Raw genomic sequence first — 23,759 nt, forward strand, 5'->3', positions numbered from 1 at the left:
TTCCTGAACCCACGTGATATTTTAAAAATTTTCACCTGTGCTTCCTGTATTTTCATGGGTTTTTTTTAAAATTTACACAGCAACATTAGCGCCATTCAAAAAAGGATTTAAAAATCCTTGTCAGTCTCCTCCACAATCAACTGAGGAAACTAAGGAGTCCTCCGCCCAACAGCTAGTGAAACCGACCTGATTTCAGCCCCTGGGCTAACAAAACGGATGTATCCTGAAAGCCTGCACCAGACATTTGGCATTTTTCTAGCGCAGAAATAAAAAGTAGACACCACTTCAGTTTGATGCTAACAAACTGTAGAATTAAAGAATCGACGCCATACGGGCCGGAACCGATGAATACAGCGGATCTGATCCTCACTGGCTTGAATATGCAGAAAGCCTGATATAAAGTTCACTATGCGGAAGAGGCCATATAGTAGTTTTAGAAGTACATGTTTGCCATAGGGAGTAGCTTTTGATATTAATGAACCTGGTGTTCTTCTGGAGAGGCTGGCTGGGCGGAGTAGGGGTGTTGTCATGTTTGACTGTACCCATTCATCCATGCCAATATTTCTTTTGTCAAGTATAACTCCATTTTCTGTTGTCAAGCATATGCTTAGCTGATTAGTACAATTCCATTTCCTGTTGCCAGTATTCTAGCGGGTTCTCACATGCTCCCAGGTGGCTGTGTGTTTACAATTTCAAAACTTTCTTCCTGACTATGATATGTCTTGTTTCTCCATAGTATGATAGCACAAATATGCACAATGTTCTCACACAGAAGGAAGAACACTGAATTGTTTGGGAATTGGGAGGGGGAAGGAAAGCCGGGTAGAAAAGGATTGTTTTTTTCCTATGTTGCCATTCTTGTCAAGTTTCTCTTAGAACTACTTTGTAGATTACCTTACTCCTAAGTAGACCTTTGGATCTGAATATGGAAAAGATCTGATTCCTGAATTAAAGTCATTTAACCAAGCACCTGTGTCTGGCTACAATGAACCAGGGATTTGTCTGCTGTATTCTGTCACCCAGAGTTTGACATCAGGGCTCGTGCGCGCTCGTATCCAGCACATGGTAAGTGCCAGGAACTCTACCTTTCCAGCAGGAGGGTAGAGGGACCTGGCAACTCTATCATGAAACCACTGAGAGAGACTGTCAGGGGACTTGGAGTATGGTGCCACCAATATGCAGATGGCACCCAGCTCTAATTTTCCTTATCAGCTGAGGTGGGTAGGTCACAGCAAGCCCTGAACAGGTGTCTGGAGTTGGTAATGGAATGGATGAAGGCCCATTAACTGAACCTAAGTCCAGGCAAGGCTGCAGTTGGTCAATGACAAATCTGCTGGATCGGTCTTTCTTTGGCACAAGGTCTGGCCCTGCTGGATCGTCTACAGTCAGAGTCCCAGGTCTTCTTTGTGGCATGCACAGAAAATGACAGAGTTCTAGTTTTATGGAAGAGGGAGAAAACAAATTCTATCCTTCTTCTTTACCCCATGCATAATTTGGTAGTCCAGTAGACCTCTATCATCTCGCCCCAGTTGGAGTCTCTAAAACTTTGCAACCTGTCCCCCTAGGCAAGGCCTTCCAGTAGGAGGACTACGGGGGCCTCTTTTTCTGAACTTAGTCCAGCTCTTCAGTACACTTTTTGAGATGTTCTAACCAGAATGGTACCCATGATTCTAACTATGGCCTCACCAGGACTGCTGTCCAATCATGGGTCAAGAGTTCCTTTTTTCCCCCAGAGGAGTTAGCCATGTTAGTCGGTACTTGCAAAATAGTAAAGAGTCCAGTAGCACCTTAAATGCTAGGGATCAAATCTGGGACTTTCTGCATGCAAAGCAGAGGCTCTTCCACTTTATTGCAGCATAAGCTTTCAAGAACCACAGCTCTCTTCATCAGATGCATTGTCAGACCACACTGGATTGTATCCAACCATTCATCAGGGGAAGGAGCTGATAGGTACAGCTCTTCCGGGCTTTCCCCAACAGTCCTTTCCAGCTCTGGGGAAGCCGAATACGCAGGAACACACATGAAGCCGCTTTATACTGAATCAGACCATTAATCCATCAAGGTCAGCACAGTCTACTCACACTGGCAAAGGCACACCAGGCTTTCAGGATGAAGTCTGGGAGGGAGGGAACACAATTGTCTTGCCCACTCATGAAGTCTGGGGGGCTCTTCTAAGTAGGTGAGCAGTCCAGGGGGCTATACGAAGCAAGGCAGGTACATCATCTATCAACTGAGGCTGCGTCACGGCTTTTAAATCCTGCGAAGAGGCCTCCACCTTGTTCGAACAAGCCAACAACGCACTGGGCGATCATACACATTTCAGTTTAGAGCTCAATGGTGAAGTTGAATTGCACAAGAGTAACATCCCAACTTGCAAAATTCACCCATTAAACCTAATCTGGCTGCCATCCCTGCAGTATTTCTGCAGCAACTGAGAAGAAGGGGGTCGTAAAGTAGTATAACTCCTGGGGGCCATTGATGAGATTTCACAGTGCTGCATTCGCCGCTCAAGGGCAGGTGTGCACAGCATACTCTATTGCTGTCCCTCTGAAGCGGAACGGCTTCTAAACACGGATCGGTCCTGAAGTTGACTGCGGCTGTCAAAAGTTGATACCTTTAATTTTGTCAAGATTAGAGCCCCAGAGAACCTTGCAAGCATTCCAAAGGTCAGATATCCAGATCTTTCCAACAGTGGGGGAGCATGATCCTTCTATCTCCATGGACGGAAGGGGAAGCACGCATCTTTATTTAAGCCCTCTGCATGTTGCAGTGGGGAGGGAAGGTGGCATGGCATGGGCCGGTCTCATCAGACTTCAGAAGGGTCAGCTGCCATCAACACTTAAATGGGAGACTCCAGAGGAAAGCTGGGGTCGCTCTGCAGAGGAAGGAAATGACAAACCACCTCTGCTTCTCACTTGCCTTGAAAGCCCCTTGCTGGGGTCACCATAAGGCAGTTGTGACACGAGGGTGCACAGCACACACATGTACGTTGCAGTGGGAGAGCCAGAGCACAGCCACTGAGCAAGCAGGTTGCTGTGTCATGGGATTATGCACTGGGGCATACTTATCTTGGGGTTTAATCAGGAAGAGCGGGGGGAAGACAAGCACATGCTCTTGGCCTGTCTTTTTCTTTCCTTTTTAAAGAAGTAATAACTCTGCTGGGGAATCAAGGTTGATTAGCAGAATCATGGAGGGGTGGAAGGGTTGAACCCCCGTTCCCCAGCACTGCAACCTGTCCTGGAACAGGACACTGGGGGAGAGACAGAAATCTTGGAGGTTCAGAATAGGGTTTCCAGCTCCGTTGGGAAATTCCTGGAGATCTGGGGGGGGGGGGGTGAAACCTGGAAAAACATGGCGAAAGTGGAGTTTGGGGAGGGAAAGGACCTTGCCATGGCATAATTCCATAGAGTCCACCCCCAAAAGTAGCCATTTTCTCCAGGTGAACTGATCTCTGTGGCTTGGAGACCAGTTGTAATTCCAGGAGATCTCCAGCCACTACTACCTGGAGGCTGGCAACCCTAGAGCAGAATCATAGCAAGATGGTGTAGCCACCGTGCCACCGTAGCCCCATCAAACAGTCCTTTCCTAGGAGGTGGGGCCTGACCCATCATGAAGCTGGAGAAATATTGCACTCCCCCCACCTGGTGCCAGACCTGGAGTAACATCTAAGCACCTCGCTGAATGTGGCTCCCTGGCTGTGGACTGTACCCGTGGCCTTGCCTGCATCTGTATGCCTTGCCCCGTCCAGGGCCTGGACTCATTCTGTGGACCTCCCAGACCACGGCCAGGCAACAGAAACAACCAGGAGATAATTCTAGTCAGAACTGTGGCCTTGTGTGGGCATTATTTACTGAGTTGGAGCCCACAAATCTGTTGCACTAATGGCTGCCGCTAGTAGAATAGGTTCACAGAAGCCACATCAGTGGGAAGATCTGATCATGGATTATCTAGTTAGGTCTTCAATCGCAGCAGGGACACAATGGGCACGTTCACTAGGCACTTTTCTTGCACAAACCCAACTGAAGACTCCTGGTTGGGAAATTCCCGGATATTTTGGGGGGTGGAGCCTGGAGAGGGCAGGGTTTGGGAGGGAGAGGGACTTCAGCTGGCTATAATGCCATGAGTCCACCCTCCAAAGCAACCATTTTCTCCAGGAGATCAGTTGTAATTCCAGGAGATCTCCAACCACGACCTGGAGGCTGGAAACTCTAATTCAACCTCTGGGGCAGCTCCTATTCCACTCAATGTACTTCAAGCACTTCGAGAAATTTGGAATGAAATTTTAGTTTTACTATTTGTTTACTTCATTTATACCCCAACTGCCTTGCTAACGAGGACTCAGTGTAGCTAACAATGTTCTTCTCTCTGCCGTTTTATCCTCACAACAATCTTGTGAGGTAGGTTAGGCTGACAGTGTGTGACTGGCCCCAAATCACCCATTGAGCTTCCGTGGCAGAATTGGGATCCGGACTCGGATAGTCTGACACACTAACTGCTACATCATCACTGGCTCTCATATATATGAAAATGTATATATAGTTTTGATATTGCCATCAAAATGTTTTTACTACAGTTTTATGGAGCTCATGTCCAGATAGCAGTCAGAATAGAATAGAACTAAGTGATTAGAGCACATACATGCACAACAAAATTGAACAAAAGAACAAACATTTCAGATGAGATGCAGGTGAAAATGTCTGATTGCTTTCAGTGGAAGTATATACAGTGTGATAGAACTGGTTTGGATGGGGAAACGGGGCAATCTTTCCGTAAAACTGGCATGCCACTTAAGGAGCAGAGATTCTAAAGGAAAATATTGCCCCATGCTGGTGAAATGGGTAACGGCAGACCAGAACCCTCAAAGATTTGCATAAACACCTAAAGAACAAAAGCATTATTTGTCGGACTTGGTCCCTAGTCAGCAGTTTCAAATGAGTGTTTCTTTTCTTTTATAGAATGTGGCTGACTGAGAAAACAGCTTTCAGCCGTCCATGGAATCTAGACAACTTTGTTCTTGACCCTCAGAAGGGAGGCTGAAGCCAACTGCAGAATTGTTGGAAATAGCAATGTCTGGTGTACAACAGCAGCAAGAAGGAAAAAGAGCCTACCATGCAGGGGGCAGCAAGGATCACTTAGTTAGGACAGTGAGAGTAGCACCTCTCTTGTTTCCTGGGGGTCATTTCCTTGTCTTGTCTCCTATTGGGCTAAAACAGGGCAGTATCCTGCTTCTTCTCTCTCTCTGCAAGATGTAGTCAGATAGCTAGGGTCTCTCTCTCTCCCTCTTTCCCTCAAGTAACTTCCTCAAATAAAACTTTTTGCCTCTCTGATCAGCGCAGCGTAATTCCGCTGCATTATTTACACTCACTCCATCAAGAATAACATACTTTTTTCAAGCAAATGTCCATAATTTGGAGAATGTTGCTGGTGAATTATGATCCTAGACAAAATGTGTGAATGTTCACCAACTCAGAAACACTGGTGAATGTTAGCATTTACTGAAATGCTGTTGTCACTCTTTGATTTTGTCTGGAAAGGCAGCAGAGGGAATTACTGGGGATTGTCAGCATTTACATGTAAATATCAACATTCACCACATTTGGGACACAAGTTTCCTCACTTCAGGGAGGGAGATGCATGTACGCCAAGCATTTGCCACTGTGAATGTGGCTCACTTTCTGGCTCAGGCCAAATCACACTGAAATGGCCTCAACATAAGGAAGAAAAAACCCTTCTGCCACCCGTGATGCCATTGAGGGTGCTGGTTCATGCTCAACACCCAGCTTAAGGAATGTCTGCAGTCTGGGCAACGGCCCTCAGGAAGGCAGAAAGAGATCTCTGACAAAGCAGCAAAGCTTGTCTACAAGCTTGGAAAGAAGCAACATGAAGGAGGTCTATAGAAGCCCTGCTCACAAATTACACAGAACCCATGTACAGTCCATGTACAGTGTAGCAGTTTTTTTTAAACTATGTGCATTGATAGACGAGTCCAGTAGCACCTTTAAGACTAACCAACTTTACCGTAGCATAAGCTTTCGAGAATCACAGTTCTCTTCATCAGATGCATCAGACAAAGAGAACTGTGATTCTCGAAAGCTTATGCTACGGTAAAGTTGGTTAGTCTTAAAGGTGCTACTGGACTCTTCTATTTTGCTACTACAGACTAACATGGATAACTCCTCTGGATCTATTTACATTGAGTAGTTCTCATGTTACACAACGCACGTACAGCAGAACCCCCATTTCTCCAAGTACCAGCCCCTGGTTTCAACTGCAAAGTGAGCGTCTGTGAGCTCTTTCTTATCAATAGATGTGTGCCTGTGATTTCCAACAGCTGCCAATGAGGCCACAGGAGAGCTGGGCCTGATAGCAACAGGCACAGGCTTGCTGATGTGAAATCAACAGCAGCCCGCACATGGCCTTTCTCTGTGGTGGCCCCAAACCTGTGGAATGGCCTGCCTGAGGCCAGGAGAGCCCCCACTCTCCCGGCTTTCTGTAAACGATGCAAAACCAGATTATTCAAAAAAGGCTTTCTATTCAAACAGGAGGGCTGGATTGTAGGGAGGGGGTCTCAGATGCTTTGCTAATGAGCCTGGAAAGGCAGCAGGGGAGGGAATTACCGGGGATTGTCAGGATTCACACATGAATGAACCATAGATTTCACCACTATGGACTTTACCCGTATGTTGTACTGGATTCCTGCTAACTTGGATCTATTCACCTATGGCGTTGTTTATGGAAATGGTCTTGGTACTGAGTGTGCTAATCTCGCTGTCATCCGCCTCGAGCCTCAGTGAGAAAGGCGGACTAGAAATAATGTAAATAAAAAGACTTAAATAAGTCATAGCTGGCTTATGGTGACCCCTGCTGGGGTGTTCAAGGCAAGAGACTCTCAGGGGTGGTTTGCCCTTGCCTGCCTCTGCAACCCTGATCTTCCTTGGAGGTCTCCCATCCAACTACTAACCGAGGCTGACCCTGCTGAGCTTCTGAGATCTGACCGGGCTGTCCAGGCTAAAGGGGCTTGCTGGGTACTGGCAGTGGGGCCATCCTCGGCCGCAGCGCCTCTGGCTCTCCGGGACCCCCTCCCGACCTCCGTCAAACTCCCCCTTCAACCCGCCTCAGCCTCTTCCCGCAGGGAGCCCAACAAGCCGGCTTCTCCCTGAAGAGCCGCTCGATTCCTTCTGCGCGTGCGCATCGACCGTAACGGCTGAGCAGGCGGGCGCCGTCCGCCCCGCCCCTCCTCCTGCAGACGGGAAGTGTGCGTCTCCTCTTCCTCGCTTCTTTGGCAGTCACTTCCGCCTCGCGCTGCCTTCCGCTTCCGGGGGACAGAGGGGAGGGGAGGGCGCCGCAGCCGCCATGTCGAGCAGCGGGAGCGCCGTCGCTGCCGCCCCCGCCGCCCCCGCCGCGGCCTCCCCGCCCGCGCAGCCTCCCCCGCCGCCGCCCCCTCCTCCGCCGCCGCCGCCTCAGCCCCAGCCGCCGCCCCCGCCGCCCGGCACTTCCCCGGGCCCCGCCGCCGAGCCGGAGCTGGTCTCGCTCATCCTCAACCGCCTCAAGAGCCAGGGCCTCTTCGACCAGTTCCGCCGCGACTGCCTGGCCGATGTGGACACCAAGGTGCGGCCGGGAGGGAGGGAGGGAGCCTGGCCGGAGAAGCTTCCTCTGCCGGAGGGCCGCTCGCTTTGAGGGGAGGGGGAGGCGGAGGACGCCTGGGATGTTTCCCTCCCGCCCCTTTCCTCGATGACCTGGGAGGGCTTGTAATAGAGAATATAAAAATAGAGAAACTTTATTTCATGTTATTCAATTTATGTTCTGCTCTCCCTGCAGGCGGGCTCAGAGTGGATCATAAATAAATAATCCTCACAACAACCTTGTGAGGTAGGTTAGGCTACCTCAATATTGTATTTGTTCTATAATAAATACGGTAAAAATAGATAGCCTAAATTAGATTAAAACATATCAAGCAGTACAATAAAATCTACATCAGACAGTCGTGCCCATATTGCACATCCACCAAACATCAAGACAAATCCAAGGGGCAGGGTGGCCAGCTACCAAATGACAACAATCTGGGGGGCAACATTCCCCCCCCCTGCCCACTTCTTTGGCCTGCCTCAAGAGAGTCAGTTGATATGCAGCGCATTCAAAGTGTCAGACTGGGAGGTGGGAGGCCCAGATTCAAATACCTGCTTTGCCATGGAAGTCTTCTAGGGGACCTTGGACCAGTCCTTGTCAGTCTCACCTACCTCACAGGGTCGTTGTTCTGAGAATGAAATGATTGTCGAGAGACCAACAGCATAAGTTGCATTGGGTCCTGTTAGGGGAGAAACCAAAGTATCAATATCTGAATAAGTGGAACTTTAAAAGATATGAACTGGAACTGAAAATGTAGAAAAGAGCAAAAGTTCAGTAGCGCCTGTAAGACTAACAAACTGTGCAGTAGGGTATGAGCTTTTGTGAGTCACAGCTCACTTCAGATATAGTATCTGAAGAAATATCTGGCTGTATCTGAAGAAGTGAGCTGTGACTCACGAAAGCTCATACCCTACTGCACAGTTTGTAAGTCTTATAGGTGCTACTGGACTCTTGCTCTTTCCTCCTGCTACGTACAGACTAACACAGCTACCCATCTTGATCTAGAATTGAAAATGAATCCAGAATGATGATCCAGATTTAAGTGCATTTTAAAAAGCTGAGTAAGAAGTTCCTGGGCCCTTTTCCGCTTCGCTCCTTATGTTGAGATGCTGTACCTTTCCATGTTTATCTTACCTTTCCTGGGTGGACTACAAAGCTTAAACGGCCAGGGAACAAGCTGCTGTGGAGATGCAAGCCAGCACTGCAAAGGCCTCTCAGCTCAGGCCTTGCAAGCAGCCGCAAAGATGGGCATCGGCCCACCCATTGTCTTTTGTTTGAGCTGAGTGACCCCTGCAGCTCAGGTGGAGCTGTTGGGTCTTGGGGCTGCATCTTCGAAGCCATCACTGAATGTCCAGGACAGTAACTTGCTGGCAAATTTTCTAGTAAGTTAAAAGGGTAGGTTATCCTTGCACCCTGACTCCAAGGAACACAGGGTAGCATGTACATTTCTCCGTTTTTCCATTTTGTCCTACAGCAGCCCTGTAAGGTAGGTTAAGCTGAGAGTATGTGACCGACCCAAGGTTACCTCATGAGTTTCATGGCACAGTGAGGATTTGAACTGGGTCTCCCAGATCTTAGTCGAACTCTCTAACTGCAACAAGCCATTGGCTTTCTGGTTGCCCTCCTTCCTCGGGAGAAAGAGGCTAATACTGAAATTGCACATGAAACCTGATGCTCCTTTTTGCTAGGTTGCCACCAGAGGAATCTGGCTTTCTCGCCCCATATCTGGCAGTCAGTTTTGTTCCCCTGATTCTTCTGGGGGTGGTAAATCTGGGCTGTACCTCTTCAGTGTGCAAGTGGGTTGGCTTCTGTGATTGTGTGTTCTCTACTTTGGAACGGGGAGGAGAAAAAGCAATTCATAATTATAAGTCAGCAGAAGATAACTTCTGTTGTTAGCAAGGTGGACTCTGCAACTCCCTTTCTCTGCTTGCCTCTCCACAAAGCTTCAGAATTCTCAGTGGTCAGAGCCTGGTGAACACAAGGCTGCTTGTCATGCCATGACTGTGCCGTGGAGCCAGGCTCTTCAGTTGCTCAGATCACAGCTTGATTAAAAAACTAAAACAATAAACAAGCTGAGGGGAAGAGTTGTAGTCCTTTCCCTGAAGTGGCCTTGAAGATCCTTAGTTCTCCTTCCCCTTTTCATTTTTTTCTTTTTTCTTTTTTTTGTTTGAACATCCAGAATGAAAAGGAGTTCTGGAGAACTCAAGAGCTTGCATGCTGTGTTGTTTTATTTTGGTTGGCCTTAATAAAAGGTACTGCATGTCTTTTGTTTTTGGATCATGCTCCTTTTCCTTTGTGTTCTGTCTAGTATGGGAAAGTATTGAATCATGAGAGCCTCTACTTTAAGAGTCAAGTGGTACAGCCTAGGTGCATGTTGACCACCCACATGAGAACTAAGCTACTGTTGAGTCTCTTTGGATACTCCTTTCCTATAGAAAGGTAGTTAATATGGCCAAATAATAGTTGACATTACATTATTTTTCCCACCTAGGATGGTTGTCCTCTTCCAACAAGCATGTAACATTGGGAGGGATGCACATGGAGTGGTGAGGGAGGAAGAGGTCACCTGCTTAGCCAGCCAGATCGGCCCAATTAACCCTGGCAATTGGTGGGGTGTTGCTGCAGCTGGATCCACACAGCTTGAATGGCCCTATTTCATTCTAGCTAATTGAAAGCCGTTGTAAAACTCACAAGGGCGATGCAAGTTTGAAGGCATGCAAGTTCCAGCTTGGTTTGGACTTGGAAAGAGACTTTTTAAAGCCTCTTTGGTTGGACTTTGATCTGCCTTGTTCAGTCAGACCAAAGTCCAACCAAACTGCATCCTTCTAGAATTATGGCATGACTAAAAGGCCTTCCCATGTTTTATCTCAGTGGCTAATAGAGATGTACTGCTTTTGAATGCGCAAGGTTCATTTCATTGTAATGACTTAAAAGACTTGTGCTTCTTCAGTCATATTTCTGCCCCACGTACAAGATCACAGGCATGTGTTTTAATCCAGAATGCTCATTTACTTGGGGTTCTATGCTCAGGATTATTAAAGGCTTTTCTAATTTTTTTTCACTTTTTAAATTATTATTAAAGCAAAAAAAAGGTGTACAGAAAAAAGGGGGGAAGGGGACAAGCAGATGTGAAACTGTGCTACAAGGATTATTAAAATACAAAATACCAGAGTCGTGACCTTTATGGATATTAAAATAGCTATTGAATATTTTTCCAGAATAAGCAACACATGTACAGTTCAAACCTATTTCTACTTGTTATTCTAGTAATAATAGAGAAAAAAACAATCGTTAACACTAACAAGGCTTTTCTAGAATAAGTTTGTCTAAATTATATTTTTCCTTTTTCATCTTAACCCTGAGCATAGGGCAAAGCAAACAGGTAGGCCTTGCAGCTTTTCCAAAAAGCGTTTCTGCATGGTTGTGATGTCAGAGAGGTAAAACTTCCTGGAGTGCTGAAGCCAGGTGGACAAACAACCCTCCCCCCTTTCTGTAGAAAAATAAATGAAAGGGGGAGGTGAAATACAGAATATTTACTTACCGAGCCTGACCTTACCTTACTGCTTTAACAGAAAACTGCTTTAACATTGTGCTTCCTTAGCACATTTATCTTTATTTTTGCCTTCTGAGTGTTAGGAAAACTAAAAGATTGAAAATAAGAAACACAGATTTGGTAGTAAAGAAAATAGTGATATTTGGAAAGAAGCAGATGTATAGCCACAATAGGACTAGTGACATACTTTTGTTTGAAAACAGAAAATATTTCATAAGAGGGTTTTTCAGGGTTCCTTCAAATTTCTTTGAATTTTCCATTGGAGAGATTGGGGGTGGGGGTACTTGTTTTTTGAACTTTTTGGATTTCTTTCTCCCTCGGCCTTCACATCTCCAAATGTGGTTATGGTAGCATAGATCACATTTCACTTGTTTCCTGTGGACATGCTGCTAAAACCTTTCCGACAGCTCTGTGAACGTTACTCATTTTTACATTTCTAAACTAGGCAACTACTTGTTTATTAAAATATCTATATGCCACCTTTCCCTGTGGTTTTAAGTGGCTTACAATACATAATTAAAAACATCAAATGACAATAAAATACAGTTCTCTGCCCAAAATCCAGTAAGATGCCTGCAATGTATTCTCTGTTAAAAGCTCTGCTTATTCAAATTAGCCTTACAGTACCTCCTGAAAGTGTCCAAAGATGACATCCCTCACCTTTTCTGGGCTCTCGTTCTGTAAAGTAGAGGCAGATGCTGAGAAAGCATGGGTCTTATTGATGCTAGGTGGGCCAGCTATGGTGAGGGAACACCCAGAAGGTGGCAAGCTGAAGGCCATAGCTGGCACATGGAAACGTACAGGGAGAGATGGTCCTTCAGTCCTGGTTCATAACCAGCACCTTGAATTGAACTGGAATTGATTTCCCATTAGGCCATGGTTAGGGTAGCCACTCCAGTTCCTTTTTTCTAGACAGACAGATGGATTTACTGTATACGGCCATAGGCCTTTACACGTTAAAAACATAATTTCTAAAGCTGCATCTATCTATCACAGCTATCCTTTTTTCTAAGGAGAAAGAAAAATGGCTGGTGGGGCTGAACTGCAGGCCCAGCTCTCTGATATGTCCATGTCCTTTGCCTTCCACCACTGTGCTGATAGCCAAGAGCGTGAGGAAAGAAGTCCCTCGTTCTCATCCCTATTTAGCCATGAGCTAAACTAATCGCTCGTTTTCAGCTGCTTCCCCACACAAGATGAGGACTTCAGAGTTGGTTTCTGAAGGGCCCTTGTTACGCCAGGGGCTCTAAAGGGCCCGATGAGCCCAAAGCAGGTGCTTGCCCGCCAGAGCTTGCTATATAAGCCTCTTGTCTGATTGCAGTGTTGCACTACTTTGGGGGGGGGGGGCTAGTTCTCTTGACAAGCCCCTCAAGTAACCCCAAGAAGGGGACTGAGGCATTGAAAAAGCTCAGTTCACTCCCAGCTGTGGGGAGACCCAGAAGGTGACCTCTTGGACCCAGCCAGCAGTTGCTGTGCAGGCCCAAGAGGGCACGGGGGTGTCCAGCTGACCCCCATTACTGTAGGGATTATGGAGAAAGAGCAAGATTTATTAGTTCCTTCTGGCTCATTCGAAGGTAAAGGAGTAAAAGTTGGAAGCCGTTGGGGGGGGGAAAACAGAACTGGGAGGTGGTATATGTTCTGCTCGATGTTTTCTTCAAAGATTGTTTCTTGAAAGATTCAAATGTAAGTGTTAGGAATATAAAAATCCAGTATGTATAACTTAGCACAGGGAACTTTTACCGTTTGGTATGTCTAGGAAATTTCCAGTTTTATGCAAGCAGTTATTGAGCATACACGCAAAGATGGAGTAGCAAGACACTGTACTTTACAGTATGCGGACTTACCTTAGTTTTTGTCAGTTGGGAAAAGAGGGGGGAAGTGCATAAAAATATTTTGGGAGTATAATTGGATTTTTTTCCTTTCAACTTTTTTATTATTTAGACTTCTAAACAATATTTTTTCCCCATGTGAACATGAACCAGAATCATGTGAAATAATACAAGAACCTTGTTGGTTGGAGACAGTAGTGGAATTAGGGCTCGAAGAAGTCAGAACCCACAGGAGCTCTCAGCCGCAAAATAGCAGCTCACGAGGTTCTGGGCTGGATCAGGAGGGGGTTTTGGTGATTTTGAACTTTCAGTATTATATCCATAAACTTCAGGGTTTCCCAAACTGTTTCTTTCCGGTAATGCAGGAATATGAAGCTGACTTGATGACATGATCATTCTGCATAATATTGTACTATTGTAATTGACGGATATTGTAGATTTTCTTGCTGTTTTTACAATGCATTTTTAGGAAATAAAAGACAGCTAACAGTTTGAGAGCCTTTATTTTAAAAAACATTTTACTCATACTAAAAGAAAATATCTCAAGAAAATATCTCACACAAACAAAATTCCCATTTTTTCCATCAGAAATATTGGGAAACAATCATGGTGGAAGACATTCCTCAGTTTCCCCAGTTTTATTCCAGGCCTTGTCGTCGTCGTCGTTTGTGATGAGAGAAGAGCCAAAGAATCCTAGCAAGTGGAATGCTTTGCCCGGTTTTCAAAACTATTGACAGAGGAGATTTGCTTAATCAAAGTATTTGATTATTTTGTATTGAGGATTAGAGTGTATTGTGTGTCCCCTCAGTTCTTTTCATTGACCCAGTTTTAAAATGTGGACCATACATTGTTTGTGCCCAAGCTTGCTAAAACTAAACTATTACTCTTTGGGTCTTTCATCTCCCTCTCCCCCTTCAGCCTGCTTATCAGAACTTAAGGCAGCGGGTGGACAACTTTGTTTCCAACCACCTAGCAACTCACACGTGGAGTCCTCACTTGAATAAAAACCAGCTGCGGAATAATATTAGGCAACAGGTTCTCAAGTAAGTCATACAGATCTGCCAGTGTTTGTTTTGTAAAGAGGAACTCCTCTGACGTAGCTGTATTGAGAGAAACTAGGCAGGAGATGGAATCCAAAGAGCCAATGGGAAAGGACTTGTGCTAGCTTTTTTCAAAGTGCATAAAAAGTTCAAAAGCAAAATTAAAGCATTAAAAACCATTGCAAATTTTATCGTAGTGTTTTATCGTACTAATCAAATCTGTAGGTTTGCATTTTTAGTCACTTAAGTACAAAATTACACAAGGAATATTGAAATACATTGAATGGCAGTTGCTTTTCAAAAGTCCATATCAAGTGTCAGCCTTCTTTCCGCCTTGATATTGCCGTCATTAAGTATTCAGAGGGACAGAAGTTTCTTCAAAACATCTCAAATCTTCACCTGTGCTAGAAATACGTTCAGAACACTGGTGCTGCTACTGTGATCTTACAAGTCATTTAGATAACTCTCTTCCTTTTTGTTTCCTAGTTGAAATTGGTTTGCAATCATTTACCAGAGTGGCTACATATTTTACTAGCTGTTCTCTCTACACAATACATCCTTTAACAGTAAAATGGAACAAACAGTGGCTGATGTTTACGGGTTTGCCCAGCAGTGTTGAGGAACGTTATAAAACTAGTGTTTTTTCCTGCCTTTTGAGTGAACAATGTAAAAAAATGGCTGCCTATATGTAACCCTATATTTAACACCAGTTGGTTTGGCTTTGGGGTCCCCTCCTCCATGGTACTCAGTTAAAGCACAGTCAACAGTATAAACATACAATCTATTCCAATAGGTGCAAGGAGAAAGTGCAGAAGCGCTAAGTATACTGTCAGGTTCTGACTGTGTTCAAACCAAAGAAACTCCATTTTGATCCTGTCTGTATATTAAGTGTTTTCTTTGCAGGTGGCAAGCCTTCCACTGGAAGCTCCCAGAGAGAAGAGGAATGTTATGTCTACATATATCTGCCTTTCAGACGCCCTTGGGAAACTTTCACTTTCTCACTCTCGGCCGATTGTTTTGAGAACTGAGGGGGAGGATGGGGCCCGCAGGGAACTGCTATTCTGTACCTTTGCTTTTGCCTGTCATTCGTAACAATTTCTAAGCTCAGCCCTGATCCTTGGATCTGGGAGTGTGGGCTTATATTGGTTGTCTATCTTCAGTAAAGCCTTTTGAAATCAATGAACTCTTGTCTCATTGCAAGGGATAGTCTGGATTGCAACTTTTATTCAAGCCTCAGTCTGACATATACAATATAGTAAAGAGTCTAGTAGCACCTTTGAGACTAACCAACTTTATTGTAGCATAAGCTTTCGAGAACCACAGCTCCGTTCGTCAGATGCATGGAACGGTACCCAAAAGCTTATGCTACAGTAAAGTTGGTTAGTCTCAAAAGTGCTACTGGACTCAACTATTTTGCAACTACAGACTAACAAGGCTAACTCTTCTGGAAGTATACAATATTCTGCCTAAAATACAAAATATGAATGAATTCAAAGTCTCGCCAGCCACATGGACAGCTAGTTTTAAAGTGCTGAAAGTCACTGATGATTCTTTTTTTCCTGCAGGTCAAGAAAATTATGCATAATACTTTAGGTAGAATATTTAGTTATGCTTTGCGCTTTTGCACTTTCTCCTGTACCTATTGGAATATATTGTATATTTATACTGTTGATTGTGCTTTAATTGAGTACCATGGGGGTGACACCCTTGCATTAGGTTGGCTATTACCTGTGGCAGCCTCTTAGTTGTGTGTGTTTTGCTTTGGGGGTGCCAGTTTTCTTTGTAAGATAATGAAAAATACATAGCCATTCTAAGAAAAACATTCAAAATACTAGCTCGGTGTACAACATATATGTGTAGTCTGTTCCTAGCCATCTTCATTCCAATGTGATTGGTAGCCCAAGTCAATAAACTTAATAAGACAATTATTGTAATGTTTTGGTATAAAGAAACTAGTAGACCACCCAGTTAAAATCTTGTGTGTATTATGAGTATTAGGCTAGGCACCCTCTCACTTGTCAATAGGGTTGCCAGCTCCTGGTTGGGAAATTCCTGGAGATTTGGGGGGGTGGAGCCTGGGGAGGGCAGGGTTTGGGAGGGAGTGGGGCTTCAGCTGGCTATAATGCCATAGAGTCCACCTTCCAATACAGTGATTTTCTCCAGGGGAACTGATCTCTTGTCACCTGGAGATCAGTTGTAATTTTGGGAGATCTCCAGCCACCACCTGGAGGCTGGCAACCGTACTTGCCAACCCGTCCCTTCCTAGTGCAATATGGGAAGGAAAATACTGGCTTTGCTTACAAGATTGCTAATAATTATGTTGAGCACACTGAATAGTTCAAATGCATGATAATATCAAGCTTTAATAATATAAAATGCATTGTATTATTAATGCTTGATATTATCATCCACATTTTCCTTTAAGGGTTTTTTTTATTTAAGCAAAATGGAACAGTATGATGTGAACTTCAGAGACAGACTAAATAAATAAATACATTAAACGCTTCCTATCTTTTATTATTTTGTTTCAGATCTGGAATGTTAGAATCCGGGATTGACAGAATCATTTCTCAAGTTGTGGATCCAAAGATCAACCACATATTCAGGCCTCAGGTTGAAAAAGCTGTCCATGAATTCTTAGCCACATTAAATCACAAAGATGAAGCCAGTCCGAGCGCAGCACAGCCTGAGGAGAAACCAGATGCTTCTCTTACAGTGCAAGGTATATCCTTCATTGCCCTTGGCAAAACTGATACTCCGTTGAGTCATGATTTTGGGTTTCTAGCTTGTTGTGCCTGGAAATTCAGCACTAGGTTGTTTCTGTTCTTGATGGGTGTGAGCACGTATGGAAACATTTTAGGAGAGGAACCGTAGTTAGCTCCTCCTTCCCAGTTCCAGGTAATTTAAGTGCAATCAGCTTCCAAGTAAATGTAACGCAGGGTTGTATTGTATGTATTATTAGTCTCCAGCCCAGGAATAGCTTGACATTAGTTTGCGCCTTGTTGAACTGGCTTACTGTCCAACGAAGAATGTAGGAAACTGCAGTTTTGTGAGGGTGCTGAAAAGAATTTGATTCTGATCCTTCCAACTACAAGTGCTTCTACCCCAATAAAGAACTCAATATGAGGCTACCCTCAAATTCCATGGAAGCTTCAAGGGGCTTGCTGGCTTGAACAGGTTTCTTAGATTTCTGATTCTGGTGGTTTAAGGGGTGCCTGCTGCCCTTAAATCACTGCATAGCTTGAGATCTGCTAAGGACTAAAGGGGTCAACGTAAACTGTTGTGCATCTTTGGAAATCAAGATTTCAGGTCACGTTCAGTCCTATTTGTTTATCAATGCATATTTGATGATAAATGCCAGAAACTTGAGGAATGTTAACATTTACTGGTAAATGTCGGAATTCTCTGTATCATCAGGGTTGTTTTTGAATATTTACATGGGTGGCTTGGCAAACCAAGTACCTTATGAAAATGGCATGTATGTTTACTGAAGGCCCGTTGTTGCCTTGAAATGTATTGGTAATTATCAAAATCTCCTGATATTTTTCTCTGGTTCTCTTAAAATCTTAAGAATGACTGGTGTCTGTCACTGTTTACAACTTGCTGACATTTACTTGAACATATAGAAAGCACCCCTTTGATTAATTGGATGTTTCTGCTTAGGTTTGTCTAGAAAAGGGGAGGGGGAGAATCTGCTTTTTCTATAGCACCAGATGTGTGTTAATCGGGGCTTTTTTTCTGGGAAAAGAGGCGATGGAACTCAGTGAGTTGCCCTCGGCGAAAATGGTCACATGGCCGGTGGCCCCGCCCCCTGATCTCCAGACAGAGGGGAGTTCAGATTGCCCTCCGCGCCACTCCAGCAGCGCAGAGGGCAATCTCAACTCCCCTCTTTCTGGAGATCAGGGGGCGGGGCTCACAGCCATGTGATCAATTTCAAGAGGTTCCGGAACTCCGTTCCCCCGCGTTCCAGCTGAAAAAAAGCCCTGGTGTTAATGTGAGAGCAGATGTTTAGGTGTAGCGTGCCCAGTAATGCTCACACTTCGTTTTTCTTTATCTTCCTCAAAGGTGTTTCCATCATCGCTCCTAGCACAAGCGTGGCTAGTGATGCCCTGTCCATTTTGGAAACGATCACTTCTCTCAACCAAGAGGCCAGTGCAGCCCGGACTTCTGCAGAGGCAACAAATCCCAAGGCTACAGACAGAGCGTCAAGAAAGCTCTCATCTCAGCAGAGTGTGGATGGTGGCACTGAGCAAGAGCGAAATGTGGATGATCTGCCCGATGGGGAGAGACTGTGTAACGCTGCGGAAGAAAATGCTGACATGATAACCAATGGGGAAGAGGTGAATAACTTCTCTTCAAGTGAAGAAGAAAAAACTGTGCCAAAAGAAGCCACCGGTTTGATCAACCCAAGCAAGGGTGCTGTGCCGGAAGGCGATGAGCAGAAAAACAAACTGGCGGACAGAAAGCTGGAGGGCTCCGAGAAAGGAGAGAGGAAAAAAGAGAAAAAGGAAAAAGTGGACAAGAAGCTGGACCATTTGAAAAAGAATGATGATGTTTTGAAAGTGAGAGATGAAAAGCCTGCAAAGGACAAAGACGCAGAATCGATCAGACATTCCACTGTGGAAAAAAACAGCAGTAAACATAAAGCGAGCGAGAGTACAAAAGAAGGTGATTAAAACAATTCTGGATTTTTTTTGCAGGGGGGGCTTTTTGACTGTGAAAAGGCTGTGCCCTGAGTAAGTAAATATTGGCAACTGTGTGCTTTGAGTAGCATTGTTTTCTTCCATTCACAGTGTGATGGTAAATTTTTAAGGGGTTGGAAATCTGCTTATCTCATTTTTACAGTGTAATATCGTGACACTTTAAATAACATCTGCAAAATATTAGCAGAGAATTTCCCTAACAGAATATCTGAAGGTAAAACAGTGAACACGTTGGGTTAGTTGAACGTTGCAGTACGTTGTCTGTCTGCTGTGTTTCTGTTTAGTCAATCTGTTTCTTCTTAATTTCCTTCTTGTTGAAGAAACTTCCATTGCAGAGCGAAAGACTGCAGCCAGAAAAGAAGATCGGCAAAACAAAAAACAAAACCCACACCCATTAGTGCTTGTGATTTGTGTGGTTTTTAGGTATTTAGAAACATAATTGTTTATCCTTTCTTTCTGCAGTCATTTTGGAGGATTCTGATACGGAAATACTCAGTGATATCACGGTTAGTTCAGTGCACACCAGCGACCTTTCTTCCTTTGAAGAAGAGAGTGAAGAGGAACTTGCACTTTCTGACAGCACAGAAGAAGGAGAGATCGTTTCTGACGGTAAGGGGACAATTCCAAACCAACACTGTCGGGTTCTTTGCTAACAGAAGTAAAGAGAAAGTTACAATACACACTGTCACCTCCAGATACTCTACCAGCATATTTAAAGTCCATGACGATACCTCGATACAGAGATATTTTCTTGGCTGCTGGATTGAACGCTGTATTAACTCCAGAAATGAAAGGTCGCTTTTCGAGTATTCCCTTTTTGGAACACAAATGTTTCTGTAATACAGGGAAGAGCGGCACCTCGGCTCACCTAGTTACTGAATGCCCACATTTCAGTGAGGAGAGACAAAGATGGATTACTTCGATACTTGAGAAGACTGAGCTCACAGATATTAATCAGAGCCTTTCTTTTCTCTTACAAGATTCATTGCCAGGTCACTGACATCCTACCTTTTAGTAATCCAGTCTAAAATCAGGAAATTTTTGTGACAAGTGAGATTCTTTTATCACTATTATTGGTAATAGTCGTTTTAGTATTCTGGACTTTGTTAATGTGGGATAAGGCTTAAGGCCATGGCCAAAAGAGCTGTACCAGGAAAAAAGAAAAGGAAAAAAGGAAAGACACGCTATTTGCTGGGTTGAATAGTTGAGCATTACCAGGGGCAAATGTACAATTTAAGACAGGATTTAAGAGATTAGGATCACTTGCGTCCCTCCCCTCTTAGATGTGAGTTAATTCTACCCAAGTTCAGCATTCCATGGCTGTGTTAAGGTGAACGCAGGTTCTGCTCCTTCTCAGTTTGAGAACTCTTGAACTATTTTGCTTTGCAGTTCCCAGCCACCTTTGGTAGCAATGACCATTCAACTTATTTCTGTTACTAGTTCAGTCATCTGTGACAATTAGATAGCAAGTACAGCGTTGCTTAAAAAACAACATTCTATTATGGTAAAGTGCTGTATCTTATTTTTAGAAGCCCAGTAAATTTTAGGATAGTGGACTGGATCCATGTTAAGAGCCCTTAAAATTTTTAAAGAAAGGGTGGAGATTTATGCTCATCTCCTCCTTTGGCAGTCTGAGTTACTCCTGAAGGTCTGCTGCCTCCTAAAAACAAAATTGCAGGGAGCAAAGTGGGCATCAGTGAGAGAGAGGAATCAGCAAAATTCTTGTGCCCTTCGACTGTGCGCTTGGATCCAGGCCAGTGCCATTGGTTAATGGGAGGAGGGATTGGTTGCTTCTTAGCCTGACTGTAGTGGGGGTATACTTAGGATCTAAGCAACACTTCACCTGCTGTCCATCTGTTGTAACTGCAAACATCTTCCAGCACAAGCAGTAAATTTTTTAAAGAAGTAAATGCCACGGTTTTATAGTGATAACTTTATTCTTGCTGTTAATGATTGAAACGTCTTTTTAGTTCTAAGTAAGGTTGATTGTTTTAAAAATATTTGATAATCTGGATTTAAACTTGACTTCCTTCTCAGTTGCTTTCATTCTCTTACCATTGTTCTAGATGAAGAAGAGGAACACAGTCAAATTAAAACAAAACCAGAGGATGGTGAATCTAACGATAAAAAAACGAAATCTGGCCGACACGCTTACGTCCACAAGCCTTACCTGTATTCCAAATACTACAGTGATTCTGATGATGAACGGACTGTAGAGCAACGCCGCCAGTCCGTTGTAAGTTTGTTGAGACGTCATTCGTTTTTATTACTTATTTATAAATTTATACCCCATCTTTCTGCCCTCACTATCACCACCAAGATGGCTAACAGATTGGGAACATACATAATAAAAACATGTCTTAAAAATAATTAAACCAAACAAAGCATCTTATTAAAACCAAAGCTAAAATACATTTTAAAATAATTAAAACATATAGGGGAGGAAGGAGAGATCTCTGTGAGAACACCAAATGAAACAAAGTTTTCACCTGACAGCAGTAGATGGCAACATAATGAGATAAAGGCATCTCCATGGGGACAGAGTTTGCTTGCAGATAATTAAACCTGTCTACTAACTAGAAGTGTAAATCAAACTTTCTGGTCATGCAGTCCATGTGACACAGTTATGTCTGTTTAGAAAGAATAGAGGCATCTGTGACTTTATTAACTAGCTGTTTGGTTGCATGTTCACACATGCAGTGTCTCTAAGCAAGCTAGATGAGGGTTGCAATTGAGTACAATTGAAGCCTTGAGTAATCGTACTAACCAGTTAAAATGCATGAATACAAGAAATGCATGAAAATGCGAAACTGGGTTTCCTAGCTGACTTAAATTGCCTTCGTGTAAATTTCAAACTGGAAGCTGGTATTCTAAGGAAGTGGAATTCTGTGCCAACGCAGCATTCCGCGTTTTTCATTGCCTTTTTAGAATCCCTCAAGCGGAGGGGGAGCCTTTAAAATTGTACATAGATACTGTACGTAGATATTCCCATGGTACGGTCACACACTGTATCTTTTGCTGTGCTTGCACTGATTCCAGTTTTAGTTTCCAGTCATGTGGTATGTCTAGTATAACCACCATAGAAATCCTTGGTTCTGACCTGTTTTATAACTCTTGAAGGAAATACGGTTCTTCTGACCTATGTTGTGGTTATTTTGGAAGCATTGCCTTGATATTTCTGCTTATATCTATCAGTTTATGAATTTAGAAGTCACTTCTCTTATTGATACCTTCCAGTTGCTTTCTCCTGTTAGGTGACTTCCGGAATTGTTGTTTAATGCTGTGTGTTGGATGGCTTAGCCCTGGCCACTTCTGTGTCCAGTAGTATTTGGGCCAGGGTGGAGGATATTCCTCTGATTTGCTCATTCTTGACAGTGCATCAAGATAAATCACAGTTTTGGCATCTGGAAAATGTTTTTCTTCTCTCAGTACTGCAAGTAAGCATTGGGCCATTTTTATGCCATGATACGGTATAGCTGTGTCTAAGACACATGAACTGATGATAATTTATTTGATTCTCAGTTTTCCAGCCATGAAAAATCTCGGTTTTTTAGGGTATTTACCTTTTGATTTTTAAAAGCTGTGCAATCGAGTTCAGATTCAAACATGTATAATAGACCTTGAATGTACTAAATGCAACAACGCAGTGGTCAGGAGTGGAAGCAGCTGTTACACACTACTTGTCCTGTCTACTTTGCCTTCCAGTGGCTCCCGATTATCTCTCCATTTTCAGGGAGGCATGGCAGGCAGCAGGGGCTGCTGCCCAGAGAGGGAAAGCTGAAAAACTCTCAGGCAGCCTGTCAGCCGTGCCTCATAATGCTTCCCATTTCCTCTTGTCTTCAGGCTAGAGAAAAAGAAGAGAGACTTTTAAGGAGACGACTTAACAGAGAAAAACTTGAAGAAAAGCGGAAGCAGAAAGCTGCAGAAAAAACCAAAATATTGAAAACAGGAAATCCAGGTGCTCAGTGTTTTATTTAAACTAATGCTTCTTGTGCTGTGTGATCAGTGAATGTTTTGCCTGTTTCTGTTGTTTGGTTTTAATTTGCGAAAGAGTGAAATCCTGTTTGATAACACCTAAAAAAGATTTCTGTCAATCCAGAGAATAATGTAAAAAGTAGCACTGTTTCAGATTTTTTTAACTGTCTTCTTTTAGGCAAAAGCAGTCAAAATGTGGAAGAGTCTTCAAGCAGAGGCCTTGACTTAAAAGCCAGTGGTGCCAGCATTAAAGATGTGCTTAAAGAACAGAGGTTTTTAGAAAAGAAGGTGGCACTGAGCAGGAAAAGGAAGAGGGAGACAAGGTACTCTTTTCTTAAAGAGGAAATTAAATGATTGCATTGATTTTTCCATATTAAAATGTATTTGCTTTTCACTGAGGAAGCGTTCACATAGTATAAAATCGCTGGATATTGCTTATTTGATAAAAAGTGGCAAAATTCAGAAGAGATTATGTTTTCCAAAGCCTCTTTAAATCATTAATTAAAATCAAATTAAAATTAAACTTTTGCCTGTTTCAGACATAACGACGAAGGTGGGAAGAAGAAATATGAACAGCCGGAGGAAGATCTCAGAGAACCTCTAAAGACAAATGAAGTATGTCCTGTATTTAAAACTTGTTAAACTCTTGTGCTATAAAGTTTGACGATTAGTCATGCGATCTTTCATATTCCAAAGTATAAACTTTGGTAATGTTTTCATTAACACGGGTTTCAGTCCCCTGATAAACTTCCACTAAGGCAGAGGGAGCTTGCTGATCCCCCCCCCCACCTTGCTACAGATCTTGGATGCCCCCTTCACGCTGTTCCTTGGAATCCCCTGTCCCCTAGGAGCAGCATTTGGGAGAGCATTTCAGAGTGCAGCAGGAAGGGAAAGAGAAGAGAGTTATATTTTGCTTATGTAAATGTCTTCCGTCTGCAGAAATCTATTGTAGGTGACAAGCCTGTCAGTTTCTCTTTTATGAATTTGCCTGTGCTGGTCTGAATCCAGCCATTCAGTTCCAAACACATAAGGCTGT

At 43.7% G+C, this 23,759-nt stretch overlaps 1 protein-coding gene across 1 annotated transcript in view; it reads left to right on the top strand.

Annotated features, from left to right (window-relative positions):
* Positions 1-7,353: 7,353 nt before the first annotated feature.
* The window catches only part of BOD1L1 (biorientation of chromosomes in cell division 1 like 1), a 49,051-nt gene continuing 32,645 nt past the window's right edge, over positions 7,354-23,759 (top strand). Inside the window, exons 1-9 of the mRNA XM_054998858.1 lie at positions 7,354-7,608; positions 13,924-14,048; positions 16,577-16,767; positions 18,111-18,713; positions 19,211-19,357; positions 20,815-20,984; positions 22,592-22,706; positions 22,902-23,046; positions 23,263-23,338. Coding sequence (XP_054854833.1) covers positions 7,354-7,608; positions 13,924-14,048; positions 16,577-16,767; positions 18,111-18,713; positions 19,211-19,357; positions 20,815-20,984; positions 22,592-22,706; positions 22,902-23,046; positions 23,263-23,338 — 1,827 coding nt within the window. The remainder of the gene's footprint in view (positions 7,609-13,923; positions 14,049-16,576; positions 16,768-18,110; positions 18,714-19,210; positions 19,358-20,814; positions 20,985-22,591; positions 22,707-22,901; positions 23,047-23,262; positions 23,339-23,759) is intronic.

Source organism: Eublepharis macularius, chromosome 15, assembly GCF_028583425.1.
Source record: "Eublepharis macularius isolate TG4126 chromosome 15, MPM_Emac_v1.0, whole genome shotgun sequence".
Classification (NCBI taxonomy): Eukaryota; Metazoa; Chordata; class Lepidosauria; order Squamata; family Eublepharidae; genus Eublepharis; species Eublepharis macularius.